General features: G+C 42.1%; 1 protein-coding gene across 7 annotated transcripts in view; it reads right to left on the bottom strand.

Moving 5' to 3' along the window:
• The window catches only part of SLC11A2 (solute carrier family 11 member 2), a 68,684-nt gene that overhangs the window by 35,202 nt on the left and 16,063 nt on the right, over positions 1–17,419 (bottom strand). For 4 of the 7 annotated variants that reach the window (XR_007517205.1, XM_049883134.1, XM_049883136.1 and 1 more), the window contains exons 6-16: positions 17,215–17,321; positions 16,634–16,704; positions 16,441–16,508; positions 14,826–14,981; positions 13,812–13,970; positions 12,285–12,371; positions 10,993–11,112; positions 10,709–10,858; positions 10,160–10,233; positions 5,781–5,934; positions 3,894–3,947 (exon numbers count right to left, since the gene is read on the bottom strand). Coding sequence is in view for 6 of the 7 variants with exons in the window: in XM_049883134.1 (XP_049739091.1) it covers positions 3,894–3,947; positions 5,781–5,934; positions 10,160–10,233; positions 10,709–10,858; positions 10,993–11,112; positions 12,285–12,371; positions 13,812–13,970; positions 14,826–14,981; positions 16,441–16,508; positions 16,634–16,704; positions 17,215–17,321 (1,200 nt within the window). In the remaining variant the exon portion in view is untranslated. The other 3 variants (XM_049883137.1, XM_049883138.1, XM_049883140.1) reach the window with 3 other exon arrangements.

The following is a 17,419-nucleotide window of genomic DNA, read 5'->3' on the forward strand; positions in this document are numbered from 1 at the left end:
CTTGGAAACTCTATGGTGCAGTTCTACTCTGTCCTATAGGGTTGCTATGAGTCGGAACCGACTTGACAGCAATGGGTTTTTTATTCTAGCACTAATCAGAGTTGGAGCCCTGGTGGCATAGTGGTTAGGAGCTCGGCTGCTAACCAAAAGGTCAGCAGCTCAAATCCACCAACTGCTTCTTGGAAACCCTATGGGGCAATTCTACTCTGTCCTATACGGTCTTAAGAGTCAGAATCGACTTGATGACACCTAACAACAGAGTTATCAAGAAAATGCTTCCATGTATTGTTACTTTTGTTTAAAGTACTGCCTGCTTCTGCTAAACAACAAAGTTTGGCATCTGAATCCAGCATGAAGGGTATAAAACAAAAATACTGTACGTTAATACTGTGGTTTGAGATTGGAAATGTGGGGTCTGGAGTTAAGCTACTCAAGTTCAAATGCCAATTGCCCATTTATTAGTGGTATGATCTTGGGCAAGTTATTTTCCTTTTTGGTCCTTCAGTTGCCTTGTTCATATAAAGAGATCTAACCCTCTTGTTGTAAGGATTAACTGAGATAACAGTGCTCAGACCAGGACTGGCACAGAGTAATTTACGTTTGCCATTTTGACATTCCTAAGCTAAGGCGCTGAGAAGCTGACACGTTTACATTCACTGGTTCTACCCAATGAAGGACCAGAAGGCATCCCAGAGGGCAGAGCTACAGGAAATGTCTCAAATCAGGATCTTCAAATGTTTTTGCATCCTTTTTTAGTTATGAAATTAAACCCAAATCAAGAAGGGAGAGTTAAACAAGGACGGACAGCATGCAGAACAAAATTCTTCCCAGACTACTTCTATGGTGTTAGTGTTCAGCTCCTGTTGATACAGGCAGGGAAAGCTTGCAGCAGGGAAAGGGAGTATGCAGTTCCAGCGACGCTCGTGGGACAAACTAAGCGCGGACAGATTTTCCCGCCACGCTTCTAATGGGCGCCAGGAGTTCCCCGTGCCTGAGCTTTGTCTTTATCGAATGGTGTCAGTATTCCCATCTGCATCAGGTCTGTCAGTGCTCATTCTCTTCTAGGCTAAACAACTTTGGTTTCTCTTTTTAAATATTCAATGATTTTTACCGGCAGCATATATAGAACTTGGAGCCCTGGTGGCACAGTGGTTAAGAGCTCAGCTGCTAACCAAAAGGTCAGCGGTTCAAATCCACCAGCTGCTCCTTGGAAATCCTGTGGGGCAGTTCTACTTTGTCCTATAGAGTCACTGAGTCAAAACTGATTTGACAGCAATTGCTTTGGTTTTGTTTTGGCTATAGATCTTAAAAGCCTATTTCTGTAATGAAACAAGACTACAAATATAGAAAAATGTTTATAGTAGAGAAAGTCAGAAAAAATATTTTTCAAGTTCAAACATGGTAATGATGTGATGTTTAGCAAGGCCATTTGACTAAGTGGGTAAACTGTCTTTAATTAATCCAAGTCTTCTGAGGACTAAACCCACTTATTTCTCTATCCTTTCTTAAGAGATGATCACCAGCAGTGTGGGTTTAATATGTCATTCCAGGTGGTAGTTGAAGTTTCAATACTTCTGTATCAAAGTTGTGGAGACCTCATTAATAAAGTAATTTCAAGATTAAAAAAAAAAATACCCAGGAAACCAATTTGGAAAAAGAATCTTTTTTTAATTATAAACCAAGTTTACACATGGTTAAATGGACACTGAAAAGCTCAGTTGTAACCGCTCCTTAACACCACTAGCAGGTCCTCACAGGAGCCACACTGCCACTCTTCCCCTCCCTGTTAATTCCCAACATGGCTGCAGCAGCGCAGTTATTTCATGTCACATTTAAAGAGAACAAGGACCAATTTACACAAAGTACAACTGTATGTCCTTAAATACTCCACACGAACACACTGCCAAAAACGCACTACACATGCTGGCATTGGAAGACTTCAGTTCTAAATAGTGTTTATTGCACCCAGAATACTAGTTGATATATACCTTCTATGTGTGAGGATCAAATGGAATAATGTACGGGAGTGGGTGGTTTTTTTTCTAAATTTTATTAATTCTGTTGTTGAGAATCTGAGACCGAGTGCAAAGGTAAATGTTGCGCTACCATATTTACAGAGAATTTTTTGTCAGTCTGGCCTTCAAGCACTGCAGATGAGAGCTTAAAATGTCAGTCCCCAATATCTTCAGAGTTCCCTTAGGACAAATTTGGGGAATGATGGTAGGTGGGGAGGGGTGGATACAAGGAGGAAAGAGAGGACTCATCATTCATGGTCTTGTGCTATAATTACTTACTACATTACTATAACATATAAACACATGGTCAGTGAAACATAGTGGTTTGCCCTTGGTACCTTATGGAAGACAACTCATCCAGTCTGTATTTTTGACGGTGTGCAAAATTATCAGCTATAATGCTTTGGGGGGCTCAGATGAACATAGAACATAAATCCGGACTCCGGAAGGAAGTTCCAAAAATGGTAAGTCCCTTAATGTCATTCCCATGTTCTCACCAAGTCAATGGCCATAAAAGACTTTTGACTATTTCCACCAGATAAACGTGATTTGACTTGAGATAATCACATAGTTTCAGGCTCCACATGTAAAAATGTCAGAAGGGGCTGAAGTTAAAAGTTGCAGCTTCAGGCTGAAAACACTCATTTCCTCTGACTCCAGAGCTCCACCATCTGGTCTCAAAGTTTTCCCTTAGGAGGGAATAGGTGAAGAGAGGTAGGCCAGTACAACCTTACTGAGAGAGAGCTTTGCAACGTTTAGGTCCATTGCTCCTGAGATTGCCTTGCAAGTCCTCTTGGACAAGAAGCAGGATGATGCTTCAGCAAAAACATGATTCTGCTGAGAGGTGGCCTCTAGGAATAATGCAGATGGCTCTTCTTCTCCTTTTGAGTTTTTTCTCCCCACCCCTTCCAAGCACCCAAAGTCTCATGAGAACACCAGTTCACAAATTCTACCATCTTCTATCACCACCCTCCTGGAGGACGGTGGAGGCTTAACAACTATGTGCCTGAGAGGAAACATCATCAGGAAAGCCCTATACTAACATGAAGGTTATTAAAATCAGGACTCCCAAGAAGGGAATCCTTCTAAGCTTTCGTGCTCGCTCTCTGAGGAAACTCTTCGGAAGGTGATTAGTAACCACCACCTACAGGCAGGTTTTGCTATTTATCTATTTTCCACCTTCTTTATGCTTTCTCACCTCTGTCAACTTCCACTGAGAAATTTAAAGTGGGAAAAAGTTAAAAGAATCCTGAGCTTGATAGAGGTAGATATCTCTTCATTTTATACTTAACATGGATGAAACCACTCTAGCTAAGTTTTTATATTTTATAATTAACATAAGTGAAAGGGTATGCAAAAGAAAAGTATTTCTCAGCTTTTTAAAATCCAACATCTTTTGATTAAATTTGCATACCCATACTGTAGTTTATATTGTGAAAAATTTATTACATTTTTCCAAATACAATACTTTTTAACATACAGACTGCTTAAGAATCATGTATAGAGGATTATCTCTCAAAAGGGTAAAACAAGGTGGCCCTTGAGCAGCTAATTAAGAGTTTAGTGTTGGAGTGACAGCAGCAACTGTCAGCTTTTCAAAGATCCTACCTAATCTAGTTCCCAGGTTAGGAGGAGAGGAAGAAAGTTAAGTTCCATCTTCCAAACATGTATGAAACAAAGTCTTTCCCAACATACAGTTGAATCCTAAGTGATCTCTGTGCAACAGCACATACTTTTAGCTATGTTCACACAGTAAACCATAGAAACACACTGGCTCTGATGGCTACCTGCAGAGGACAGACAAACTGATCCAGTCCGTGTTTACTTAGTATAGCCATTGGTGGCTTCTTCGGTCAGCAGGACTTTAGAGATGCTTACCGTGTGCCCACAGTCCAGGAAGGACATGCCCAGTGCAATCAAACATTGCCAACCCTGAAAAGATAAAACATGGTCATCATTCACCCAGCCTCTCTCAAGACCCCTTGCCCACAATGATTGTTCACACTGCACTGCTCAGAGGCAACCCTGCTCCCTTCCTTTAACATCCAGCTTTGCCTGTCTTCTACCACCAAGGATTGCACAAGTCATTCCCCCAACCTCAACCCCCCTTCAAATGGACCTGGCTCTCCTCCACAAAATTTCCCCAGTTCTATTTTCAGTACTGATTGCCAGGGTTCTGTCTGACCGTTCCCACTGATTTGTGTTTACGGTTTGGTTCCTTTATCAGGCTGGGAGTTCCCTGAAGACCACTTTTCCTTCAGTCCTATCTCATTCCTCACCTCTAAGAGTGCTCAAGATCAGGGGGAATGGCTGACAAATACAACTGGAATGGTCTCTGAGCTGCTTACTGAGATTCCTATTTTGGAGCTGAACAGCAGTAACCCAACTCTAGAATCAGCCCTTAGCCCTAAAAGTGGGTCTTCAACAATCTTACTAGTCACTGGCAGTTTGAGGAAAAAGTGGGCCTTCACAACCAATTCTCATGAGGGAAGCATTCCCTTAAGTTCTATACTGAATTTTGAAAACAATTCCTGTCAAGGACATATTCAGTTACTTGGGTTTCCTTGGAGTAAGTCCCTAAATGGATAAAAAAAAAAAAAAGGTCAGCATAATGTTAGTGTGACCAAGGTTTATTGGAGAGGAGAAAAGAAGGGCTCTATCAATCCGAGACACAATTTTTCAATATCCACTTAAGTGATCTGCTCATTCAGGTACCTAACCTGTGGCAGGCATGGGGACTAGGTAAGTATTCTAGAGATCAGCAACAAGGTTCCAGCCTCCATCCTTAAGGGGATTCTCTGCAGCAGACAGGGCATAAATTCTGCTGATCCCTATTCCCAATCCTTGTGTTTTTCACAGAAACTTGCATAGGACCAGTTTAACCTGCTGCCGTCGAGTCACTTCCGACTCACAGGGACCCCACAGGACAGAGTAGAACTGCCCCATAGAGTTTCCATGCAGCACCTGGTGGATTTGAACTGCCAACCTTTCGGTTAGCAGCTGTAGCACTTAACCACTACACCACCAGGGTTTCCACCGCACAGGACAGAGATGGATTTCTTGTTCCTGCCGTAGCTGCTTTTAATTAATACAACCAATTTTACAGAAAATTTGCAAAAAATTGGAAAATAGAAAAAAGAATATATCCATAATCCTGCCTCCCTAGGACAACTTCTATTACCATTTTTGCATAATCTTACTCTAGACTTTAAAATTGTTTATCTAATCTGATAATCTGGGTATTAATAAATTTTACATTCCTTTTCCACATAGCTATGGTTTTCATGACCATTATTTTCTAATGACTATAGCATAATCCAGTGAGAGAATAACACTATTTACTTAGTTCCTTCTTAGATAGCTAGTAAGTAGTGGAACTGGGCTGCAAAGCCACGTGTCCCACCCTAAAGCTCTTAATCACGGTGCACGGCCCCCTCCTCAAGCTCCGTCTCTACCACTCTCCACCTTCTCCTTCGTTCTCTATCCTGCTACCTTCTTTCAGTTCTTCAAACATACTATACTGCCTTGATAAGAATTAAGAATGGAAACCAAATGAAGTGACACAAACAGATTTTAGGAACCAAGGTAAATTTTATGGTTAGAAATATTGTTTCATAAGTAGCTGATCTGACAATTCCATATAAATTGTTTCATAACTTGGAAGTAGGCTGTTACGTGCTCTTTCGAGTTCCTACATTTCAGAATGTCAGCCCACCTCCATTATCCCTGATACCTGTGCCCCTATCCCCTCCAAACTGGACTTACCAGGTACAACACAAAGCTCAGATAAGCCATGCTGATCACAGCAGCCACCACATACAACGCCACATGCCCTAGTTCCTGGACATAAACAATTACAAAGTACATGTTGATGGAACAGACGATAAGGACCAAGATTCCGCCTGCAATCCTCCAGCCTCTGTAAAAGAATCAGCACAGTCAAGCAGCGGAATAGTCTAACCTGGCCACAACCAGAAAAGGAACCTGCACTTTGTGGGGTAACCAAGACAGAGAAATAAGGGGCATTTCAAAATGAATGCAAAATCGTTCTTCGTATATCCCAGATTACGTTAAATGAACCAAAGTTAGTGATATGGAGAGTGAAACAAAAATACTGTAAACTGTATACAACAGGTATTACCTTCAAGCCTATGGGGTTTACATTAACTTTGCCCAAGAAATTTGGTCTTTATCCTTGGTTCCCAATAGATAACCTCTAAATCCTTATAATTGCCTCAGTAATCATAACTGTCTTTGATGAGGGCTCCAGACCATACTTAACCTAACAGATTATGCTCATAAGGTAATTTCTGAGTGGGAGCCAGTCAGGCTGGAAATACCCACGGCATATACCAGCTTCAAGATCCCATGGTGACACTGACCAACTTCTGGGGGGAAGGGCTGGAGTTTGAATTTCATCATGTTGTTGCTGTTGTAGGTGCCATCAAATAGGTTCCAGCACACAGCAGCCTCACATTCTACAGAAGGAAACACTGCCCGGTCCCGCGCCATCCTCATAATCATTGCTACGCTTGAGCTCATTGTTGTAGCCACTGTGTCAATCCATCTTGTTGAGGGTCTTCCTCTTTTTTGCTGACCCTCTGCTTTACCAAGCATGATGTCCTTCTCCAGAGTCCAGTTCCTCCCAATAACATGTCCAAAGTATGTGAGACTTTGCCACCCTTGCTTCTAAGGAGCATTCTGGCTGTACTTCTCTCAAGATAGATTTGTTCGTTCTTCTGACAGTCCGTGGTATATTCAATATTCTTTATCAACACCATAATTCAAAGGTATCAATTCTTCTTTGATGTTCCTTATACACTGTCCAGCTTTCACATGCATGGGGCGACTGAAAACACCATGGCTTGGGTCAGAAGTAGACTGCCAGGTCCTTCTTGGTCTTAGTTTGGAAGCTCAGCTGAAACCTGTCCACAATGGGTGACCCTGTTAGTATTTGAATACTGGTGGCATAGCTTCCAGTATAGCAGCAACCCTGCAAGCTACCACAGTAAAACAAACTGACAGATTCGTGGGGATTTCATAATGAGACCCCAATAAAAGCTCTGTACACAGAAGTTCCACCGTTTTCCTCATTGGTGAAAAACATCAGTGCACATTGGAAAGTAGCATGTCCCTTTTTGGGGATGTGGAAGCTCCTCATTAGCTCTTCCAGACCTTACCCTATAAGCCTCTTCTTTGTGCTTTCTGTGAGTCCTATGAGTTCTAGTGAATCATCAAACCCGAGGGAGTAGTGGAAAGCGGCAGGTCAGAAGTAAGGGAAGCCCTAGTGTCTTAGTCATCTAGTGCTGCTATAACAGAAATACCACAAGTGGATGGCTTTAACAAACAGAAATATATTTTCTCACAATTTAGGAGGCTGGAAGTCTGAATTCAGGGTGCTGGCTCTAAGGGAAGGTCCCTGTTCCTTGGTTCCTTGGTGATCTTCATGTAATGTGGCATCTACCTTCCTCCATCTCTGCTTCTCACTTGCTTTTATATCTCAAGAGAGATCTGACTCAAAACATACCCTAATCCTGCCTCATTAACATAATAAACATAACCTAATCCTCACTGACATAACATAATCCTGCCTCATTAACAAACACAACCTATTCACAAATGGGATTATAACCACAGGCAGAGGTTAGGATTTACAACACATATTTTTGGAGGGGACACAATTCAATCCATAACATTCTACCTTCTGGCCACCAAAAATTCATGTCCTTGCCACATGTAAAACATTCACCCCTTCACATCATCCCAAAAGTCTTGAATCGACTGCAAGTCCAAAATCTCATCTCCTGAATCATCTACATCAAACATGGGTGAGACTCTAGGCGTACTCCATCCTGGGGCAAAATTCCTCTTCATCTGTGAGCCTGTAAAATCTGGACTACAAGCTGTTTCCAAAGCACAATGGTGGAACAGGCACAAGGTAGACATTTCCATTATAAACAGAAGAAACTGGAGGGAAAGAAGGCATTAACAGGCACCAAGCCAGTCCAAAATCCAGGAGAACAAATCACTTGAAAATGATCCTCTCCTCTCTGAGACCATTTGGGCTTCAGCTCTGCCTTCTAAGTCCACAGGGACAGAAACCCTGCTCCCTTGGCTTTGGGTGGCCTCATTCCCCTAGTCCATCCGAGTAGTGATCCTACACCTCAGCCCCGGCAGGCCCCACTCTTCTGCCCCTTGGGCACAGAAGCTCCACCCTCTCAGCTTTGGATGGTGGACCCCATCTCCCTGGCACACCTTAACAGTATCCCCATGCTCTGGAACTAAGTTGGTGAAGATCCGACTCTTTGAAACTTAGGAGACTGTGACCCCATGCTTTGAGGTCCAGGAGATCATCACCCCACCCTTTGAAACCCCAGAGGCCATGGCCCCATCCTTTGAGACTGTGGCAGCTCTGCTTCCCATGCTCCTTCCAACAGTTTTGCTGATCTCCGAGCTGCTCCAGGGATGGTTCTTTTCTTTTCTTAGAGGACAACAGATGTAGCTTCTTCGGCCTGTTTCCTGCCTGTAGAATTCCAAAAGCAGACAATGTTCTCTCCTTTCGTTCTTTCTCTGTCCCCTTCAGTCTAAGTTCTCTGCCATGGTAGTAGGTTAGATCCATCAGTCACAAGCTTAATCTCTTTAACAAAAGTTTGTGTAGCCATGTCCTTGGTGAAAATTCTAGGACATGCAACCTCATTTTCTATAACAGAATCTTCCAAATTTTTTTTTTTTTTTTCATTCTGCAGAGTTCATTTTAAAGTCTATTTCTTTCCTCTTGTATTTTACTACAAGCAGTAAGGAGAAACCATGTGGCCCCTTTAAGATCTTGCTTAGAAATCTCATCAGCCAGATACCCAAGTTCATCACTTAAAAATTCTACATTCCACCATTCAGGCCAGTTCTCTGCCACTACGTAGAAAGCATCGTCCTTCCTCCAACGTCCAATCACAGGTTCATTATTTTCTTTTATAGCCTCACCAGAAGCACATTTAAAGTCCAGATGCTGGCACCATGTATATCCTCTGATGACACTTTCTTTATAGATTTTTTCTATAGCTCCCCTCAGTTCCTTCTGAGCCCTCCTGAATCCATAATTCTACCAGTAGTCTCTTCAAGGCAATCTATGCTTTTACTCTTAGGCACCTCAAGGCTCTTTCAGCCTCTACCCATTATCCAATTCAAAAACGACTTCCACATTTTAGGTATCCGTTAAAAGCAGCACCCCACTCTTTTGGTACCAAATTCTGTCTTAGTTATCTAGTGCTGCTATAACAGAAATGCCACAAGTGGATGGCTTTAACAAACAGAAATTTATTTTCTCACAGTTTAGGAGGCTAGAAGTCCGAATTCAGGGTGCTGGCTCTAGGGAAAGGCTTTCTCTCTCTGTCGGCCCTGGGGGTAGGTCCTTGTATCTTCAGCTTGTTTCCTGGTTCCCTGGAGATCTCCATGTAGCTTGGCATCAATCTTCCCTCATCTCTGCTTGCCTTGCTTGCTTGTTTAATCTTTTTTATAGCTCAAAAGAGACTGACTCAAGATACACCCTAATCCTGCCTCATTAACATAACAAACACAGCCCATTCACAAATGGGATTGTAACCACAGGCAAAGGTTAGGATTTACAACACAGGTTTTTGGGGAACACAATTCAATCCATCACACCTGGGGACTCCCAAACTCACGATTGGTATTTGATGTCTTAGGCCTAACCAGCAATGTGGAGGACTGTGTCCTCTAACTGACAAGGTCTGACCTAGACCCAGTGGCTAGGGCCAGAAGGAGAGGGGCTGAATGTGCACTGGTGTCACAAGTGAGAAGTGAGGATCTGATATGTCTCACACTGCCTTTCTCATTAAGATCATTGAACATGTAATTAAAGTGCTTTGAATTTCAGTTAGTGAAGTTGAAGAGTTAAAGCCCTAAAAGCTTATTTTTTTTTCCAGAAATGAAAAATGTATTTTCCTTCATTACTACATTCACAGTCTCCACTTTCTAAGCCAAGGATAGAGAAGGCAGCTCTAGAGATCATCTCTCAAAGCATACAGTACCTCTGTACGTGTCATTCTCTGACGGGCCCACTTGATGAAAATACCTTTCCCCTACATATCTGCATCCCCTTTGGGGAACTGAGAGAAGAGTATACTCACATTCCATTGGCAAAGTCACTCATTACTGGCCGCAAACTCGTAAATGTGAGTATGGGTATGAGAGCAAAGGGAAGCTGGAAAAGAAAGACGATCGGAGTGAGTCACTGGGGGCCCTGTATTATCTCAGAGAGCAGCACTATTAGCCAAATGCCAGAATAGATTTTGCTTCATTTATTCCACAAGAAATAATTATTCCTATCATCCCAACCTGCTCCAGCATTATGCTGAAATCTGTAGAGCTGTCATTAATCTAGTTTCAATTATGATCATAGATGTTTTTTACAAATATTTGTATTTGCCTTGCCTTCTTTAATCTCTGAGGTATCTAGTGCAGTGTCCTGTATGTTCACTTAATGAACCTCTATTTGGATTAATGAACTGTAATTCTGTTTTCTGTATTTAATTATGGCTCATAATTCCATTCAACAGGTTTAAAAAAACCAAGCCATTTCTAAAAGCCTTTTAGATGCCAGGGATTTCACATATATTTACTGTAGACCAAGGCTGTGCCTCCTCCCTCCTCTCAATTTTCCCCAGCTCCCTCCTCACCTGTAAGCTCTGCAGCACATTCAGGAAGTCGTTCATTCCCGTCAGATGCTCTACATCTTGGAAGACAGATACAAGCAGAGTGGGAATGATGGCAATAGAGCGGGTAAGAATCACTCGGGCAAAGCGTGACCATTTTAGGTTCAGGAATCCCTGGAAGAAAACACAGGAGCATGATAAATGTCAGGAACAGGAAAGAGAAAAAGGTTCAGAAAGGTTGGAGAGAGACAGTAACAAAATGGCCACGCCCTCTCCTTCTATCCCATATCAGTTAAAATAGCACATACCTCCATGACAAACTGGCCAGAATAGGTTCCTGTCATGGTGGAGCTCTGTCCTGCAGCCAGGATCCCCACCGCCCAGATGTAGAGTGCAGCAGGACCAAAGTAACATCCCAGCACGACACCCTGGAAGCAACAGGGGAGAAAGATATGTTTGTGTCAATGATCTGCGTAGACAGCACCCTAAACAGCATTTCTCTGTGGCAGCTCCCTCTTCTTCACTATATACCCTCCTACATCAAGTGCTAATAAGCTATAGAGATGCAGTGGTTAAGCGCTCAGCTACTAACCAAAAGATTGGCAGTTCGAACCCACCAGCCGCTACATGGGAGAAAGATATGGCAGTCTGCTTCCAAGAAGATTACAACCTTGAAAACCCTATGGGGCAATTCCACTCTGTCTCATAGGGTTGCTGAGTCCGAATCGACTCGACAGCAACAGGTTTGGTTTTTGGGTTTTTGGTACACCAAGTGCTATGCTAAGCACTGTCTCAGAAGCTAGGCTCAGGCCCTGCTCTCATGCTAGAGGCCTTCAAGCTCAGTTTTGCTGGGTACCTCTTTATTCCTCAGCCTAGTCCTTTCTCTTCTCCAAGTTCCTAATGCCTTCATCTTTAACCTATGCCTTAAATACTTAACCAAATGTATACCAGCATTTTCCAAATTATATTCCTTAAAACACTATTCTCAAAGATGGTAATAAGAGCCCTGAGAAAAGGTCAGAAAATGATGGGAAATGCTTGTTGCTGTTGTTGGGTTCCGTGGCACTCCACTCATAGCAACCCCATGTGATAAAGCAGAACTGCCCAATAGCGTTTCCTAGGCTCTAATCTTCACGGAAGCAGACTGCCAGGTCTTTCTCCCACGTAACTACTGGGTGGGTTCAAACAGCTAACTTTTTGGTTAGCAGCCAAGCGCTTAAGTGTTACGCCAACAGAACTCCTCTGGAAAATGCTACATACTAGATATTCTACTTTTGGAGATTCACAATGTAATCAGCACGAAGGGACTGAGAAGGCCTACTTTACCAGGAACCCTTTCTTTAGAGGCACCCCGACTAATATCTCGTAGAACCGTATTTTAACAACCCTAGTCTGAGAATTGCAGCGTACAATTCATCTTTTCAGCTGATCCTGTATTCTTTCCTGAGTAATCCAAAATGCTTGTCTGGCATCTAGAACTCTGCAAAAAATGACATTCCAGCAGAGATATGCTCCAATCTGAAGTGAAACCACAGAAAAGACCAGAGAGTAAGCCAAGACTGTATCTCAAAAGCAGGGATCACAAACAGAACATGCTTACCCCTTTATAAATGTCCACAGTCAGTGTTGAATTATCATCAGGGAAGAGGCCAGTCCAGGGAATGCTGGTGTTTTTACAGACTTGCACCTAGAACCCAAAGCAGTTTAGGAACAACTTTTATTTCAGAAGCAAGTATCAGGTCAGAAGAGCTCTCCTACAGATCACACACAAGTTATCTACGAAATACAGGCTGGAGATAAACAGCCGGATCCAGATCGTGATGTGGGCAGAGCCTGACAGCAACATCACTTGTGGTCTTCCTCCACCATCTTTCTACACTCCCATGCCACCAGAAATATGCACTGAGCTTGAGTGTACATGGTGATACATGTACACAGGTCATTTTAAACAATGATAGGAGGAGAGGTCCTTCAAAAGGCTTCGAACATGAAAGAAAGCCCAGAATAGAGTGCCTTAGTCAAAGCCGAGCCAGAAGTCACAGGTCCTAGAGATGGGAAACAAAGTAACAGGCAAAACTGATGTATGCCACAACATGGATGAACTTTGGAAATATTACACTGAGCAAAATTAGTCACTAAAGGACAAAACCTGTATGGTCTCACATGAAATAAGCAAATATGTACTCTAGCCAAACGAAAACCACTGCTGTCTAGGTGATTTTGACTCATAGATACCCTACAGGGAAGGGTAAAACTGCCCTACAGGGTTTCAAAGTCTGTAAATCTTTACGGAAGCAGACAGCCACATCTTTCTCCTGTGGAGTGGCTGGTGGGTTTGAACCACTGACCTTTCGGTTAGTAGCCACGTGCTTTAACCACTGTGCCACCAGAACTCCTAAGCAAATATATAGAAACCAAAACTTATTACTGTTACCAGGGATGGGCGGGAGAGGGAAAGGAAATTTTTTGCTTAGGGGGCACTGAGTTTTCATTAATGGTAGTGGAATAATTTGGAAAGGGATAGCAAGAATGGTTGCACAACTTGAAGAATGTAATCAGTGTCACTGAATTATATATGTAGAAATTGTTAACTTAGTGTATGTTTTCTTGTATATATTTTTACCACAATATTAAAAAATATATATATTAAAAGTAAAAATAAAAAAACAAAACAAATACCAGATAATTAGCAATCAAGAGGATACAGAATTCAAAATGACAAAACAAGGTCTGTTCTAGCCAGTTTCTGTTTTCTGTTTGACTCCTCCCAGCCTGTCTTCATTACCAAACAGCTGGACTGGCAGACAGGTAGGCAGACGCTGATAACACAAGCAACAAAAGAGGATGAGAAAGAGTCAAATAAATGCAGCCACTAGCCCAAAAGAATGAAGCAGTCCTGAGTCTGAGGCAAGTTCCCTGCCTACCAAAAGCTGAGAAAGTCGGTTCAGGCTTGGCTGCCTCCAGACTGCAGATCCTGGCTGATGCACAGTGGTTCTGAGGGGCGGTACTGAAGGTTGATATCCATTTCCTCTAAGCTCCAAGTCACTTTTCTATTTTCCTACCCCATTTCAGTCTTCACTTCACCCTCTCCACTATTCACTACCACCTGTCACCCTGGCGTACTCACCACTTGCTCGTTGGTTTTCTCAAAAAATGCTTCAGCAAAGACTGAGACAACAAAGACGTTGATGACGAAGGAAACAAAGAGAGCAATGCAGGATTCAATGAAAAAGTACTTATTGGCTTCTTGAACTTCATGCTTTTTGGCCCGGTTTACCTGTCTCGACTAGAGAAAGAACAGCAGCAGTCACTATTCTGACCAGTTGGAACAAGTCTTTCTGTAACACTTCATGAGTCTGGAGTCATTTACATTTAGAAGGTAAACAACTGATCAGATGAGAGGTAAGACAACCAACACTCTCTTAGTTCCTCCTAGCTTATTACGTGATTAAGAACCCACTGCAGACATTGCTCATTTCCCAAATAGGGAGCAGTGACTGACTACTGAGCTCTCACAGTTGTTTTGGCTGGAAGGACCACTGGCCCACAAAAAAACAACCTGACTTCAGTCTCAAGGGATATACAGTGACACTTGTGAGAGCCAGAACTCAACGGGACTGCTTTGTCCTCAATTTGCATGTTTTCCAGCTTTGACAAGGTGTGGTCTTACCACTTTCCTATTGTTCCTTTTAGTTGAAAACATTTGTTTTCCTTCGCTGACAGATTTCCAACTCATACAGGTTTCAGCTTTCGCAGGTTTTTTGCTACCCTAATTATAAAGGTCTCTGATATCTCCCAGCAAACCACTGCATAAGACTGATAGGTAGAAGCGTGGTTGGGCTCTTTACTTATAACCTCCACAAGACCACTCACGATTTTGAGATTTAAGCACAAGAGGCTGGATATACTTCCAGGCCTTTTTCAGCTTTAGACCCAATTTCTCTAAAGTGAATAATCTCTGATCAACCTTGGTGATATAAACAAAGTCCAAGTATGTGGAGTTTATAACATCCAGCCCTGGAAAAACATCTTGCTCCTTCAGGGGACTAACAGCTGTAAACTAAGTTTGCGCCCCTTGCAATGAAAGAAAAAGATACCATGAACTATCCATGAGGCCAGTGAGATCTGGGCCTTTGCTCACCTTGACTAAGGCAGAATGCAGGTACATGTTGTGTGGCATGATGACAGCTCCCACGATGCCCACAGCCTGCTCGACCTGTGGGGTCGTACAGCCTGAACAGGATGGCACGAACATGCCCCTGAGTACCTGTCTCTGGTCGGGTTTCACTGTAACATACTACACGCCAACAGAACTATTAGCCTTTATTGGAACACATGACTGGGGGAGTAACATAGTAATACTGGGGAACAGTCAGCATCCTTTACTCCTTGTAACCCCTTCTTTTTCAACCACTGCCTAGGATAAAGAGGATTACAGAATCATCAAAAAATCAGGCAACGAAAGGGGGCTCACTGCTGGGGGTCAGAGAAGTACATTTAAGGCTGCGGCAACCAGAAATTTTATATCATATTTAAGATACACAGATGTGCATAGAATATAATTAGTATTCTAAGGAAATAAAGTGTTTACTAAAGGCTTTACTGTTATTAGCTTCACAATAATTCCTGTGAGATAGAGCCAAAAACAGTCAATTCTTGATTATCCACATTTGCATGCTCTGTTCACCTATGTTCATCTACAAATCACTTATGTTTGCCGCTAACATATAGTGAGAGACTCATTCATAAACACTTCTCATACATACTTTCCCCTCCTTCGGTATTTTTTTTTTGGAAGCCTTAGAACAAGCTAGATAATCTACTCATGGGTAAAATACACTTTTTAAAGTTCAGCCAGGCCAGCAAGCTGTAATCAGTTTATAAGAGTGGGACACAGAAAGCGCTTTTACTGCAATATAATGGCACTGACTCCTAGGAGTGCTAGGTTGGGGCACAAAGTGTAAACTATCCACTATATACCTTACAGCTCACTAGCTGCTCCAATACAGGAAAAGTTCAAGCTAAAGGTAGTATAAACCAGGACAAGCGAAAAACAGAACTGCCTTCCCCACCCCGAGCTAAAAGCCAAGACTGATACACAGGAAGATGATTATACCCCCCTTCTCAGCCTTCTCTGTGACTGTCTTGTTGTCAGGACAGCCAACTTGGAACCAGTGAGTCTGATCTGGAATAGATCTAGAAAGTCTAGTCATTTTTGACCTACAAATCCCTGGAGGTGTTCCTGGGCACTGGTTGTAGCTATAAATCAGATTTATCAAAGTTGGCCCAGGCAATGTATCGTTCTATGTAAGGCTGCCATGAGTTAGAGCAACTAACAACAAAAACCATATATATACACACATATATACATACATAATTTATGTATATACATATACGCATGCATATATGTATGTATGTGTATGTTATATCTATACACAGAGTATATCTAAACACAGAGAGAAAACAAAAGAGAAAATAAACTCAATGTGGTAAAATACCAACATCTGGGCAGTCTTGTTGAAGAATATATGCAAGTTCTTTGCACAATTCTTACAACTTTTTGTAAATCTAAAATTATTTCAAAATAAAAAAAATACAAAAGAATTAAAAAAAAAAAAAAATTGGCCCAGGGCTAAACTGGCTTTTTGTTGACACATATGATACAGTCAAACTATCCTAGCATTATACTGTCTTTTACAAAAGACAAAAAAAACAAATTTGCTTTAAAGAGTTAATGAATAGCCCCTAACACTTGCCTCATATCCAAATGTGATGGCCATAACAGTGATGAGAAAGCCAAAAAATGCTTCTAGCTTCCGCAAGCCTAAGGAGAAAACACAATAGTGAGCTCACAAAAGTTGATTCCCTAGCAAGGGGCAGATTTCCCCAGCTGCCACACAGATGGAAGGTGGCACCTTTGACTTACCCCTATATCCCCATTCTCCTTACCATATTTGTCCAAAAAGAGAAACACAAAAGTATCTGCAATGGTGATGAGAACTCCACCCCAGAGCGGAACCCTAGGTCAGAGACAAGAAATGGAATTAAGGGAAAGAGGACATTGGAAAACCCTCTCTTCCCAACAGCCTTCTAGATACAGAACACTTTGAGAAGCTAGGACTTGGCTGAGAGGGACAGCGGCAGGAAGCCAGGCCTTGGGTCAGTTTACAATCACAGCACCAACTTAACTACATTCATTCAAACTTTGATTTTAGAGTTTACTATCTGTCAGGCATTTAGGATACAAAGATAAGTATGGGTCTCACCCTCAAGTAGCTTACTATCTAGTGGAATAAACTGACATACAAATAAACACAAAATGCCACCCACTCTGAAACAAAGGTATATATAAACCAAGATGGGAACATGGAAAATGTACAGCCAATGTCTGCTGGAGGAGAGGGAGGTGGCTTCAGAAAGGTTCCACAGATAAAATAATACTTGAGCTGAATCTTGAAAATTGAAAATGACTAAAGTTTTTTGAAATCCAGCAAAATAATTGATTACTTTCTAGAGAAAAACCCCCTTACCTTCCCACAGACAGGAGATTGATGGCAATGGCTGAGCCAATGACTTCTTGCATGTCTGAGCCAATGATAGCCAACTCCACCATCAGCCATAGGATAATTCGAGGAACCTAAACACCAAACAGTAGAAAGATGTGGTTCTCTTTAATTATTTCTGAGTACTTCCTCAGTAATTCTAGAATTCACATATATTTTCATATAGACCCAC

Source organism: Elephas maximus, chromosome 4 (genome assembly GCF_024166365.1).
Source record: "Elephas maximus indicus isolate mEleMax1 chromosome 4, mEleMax1 primary haplotype, whole genome shotgun sequence".
Taxonomy (NCBI): Eukaryota; Metazoa; Chordata; class Mammalia; order Proboscidea; family Elephantidae; genus Elephas; species Elephas maximus.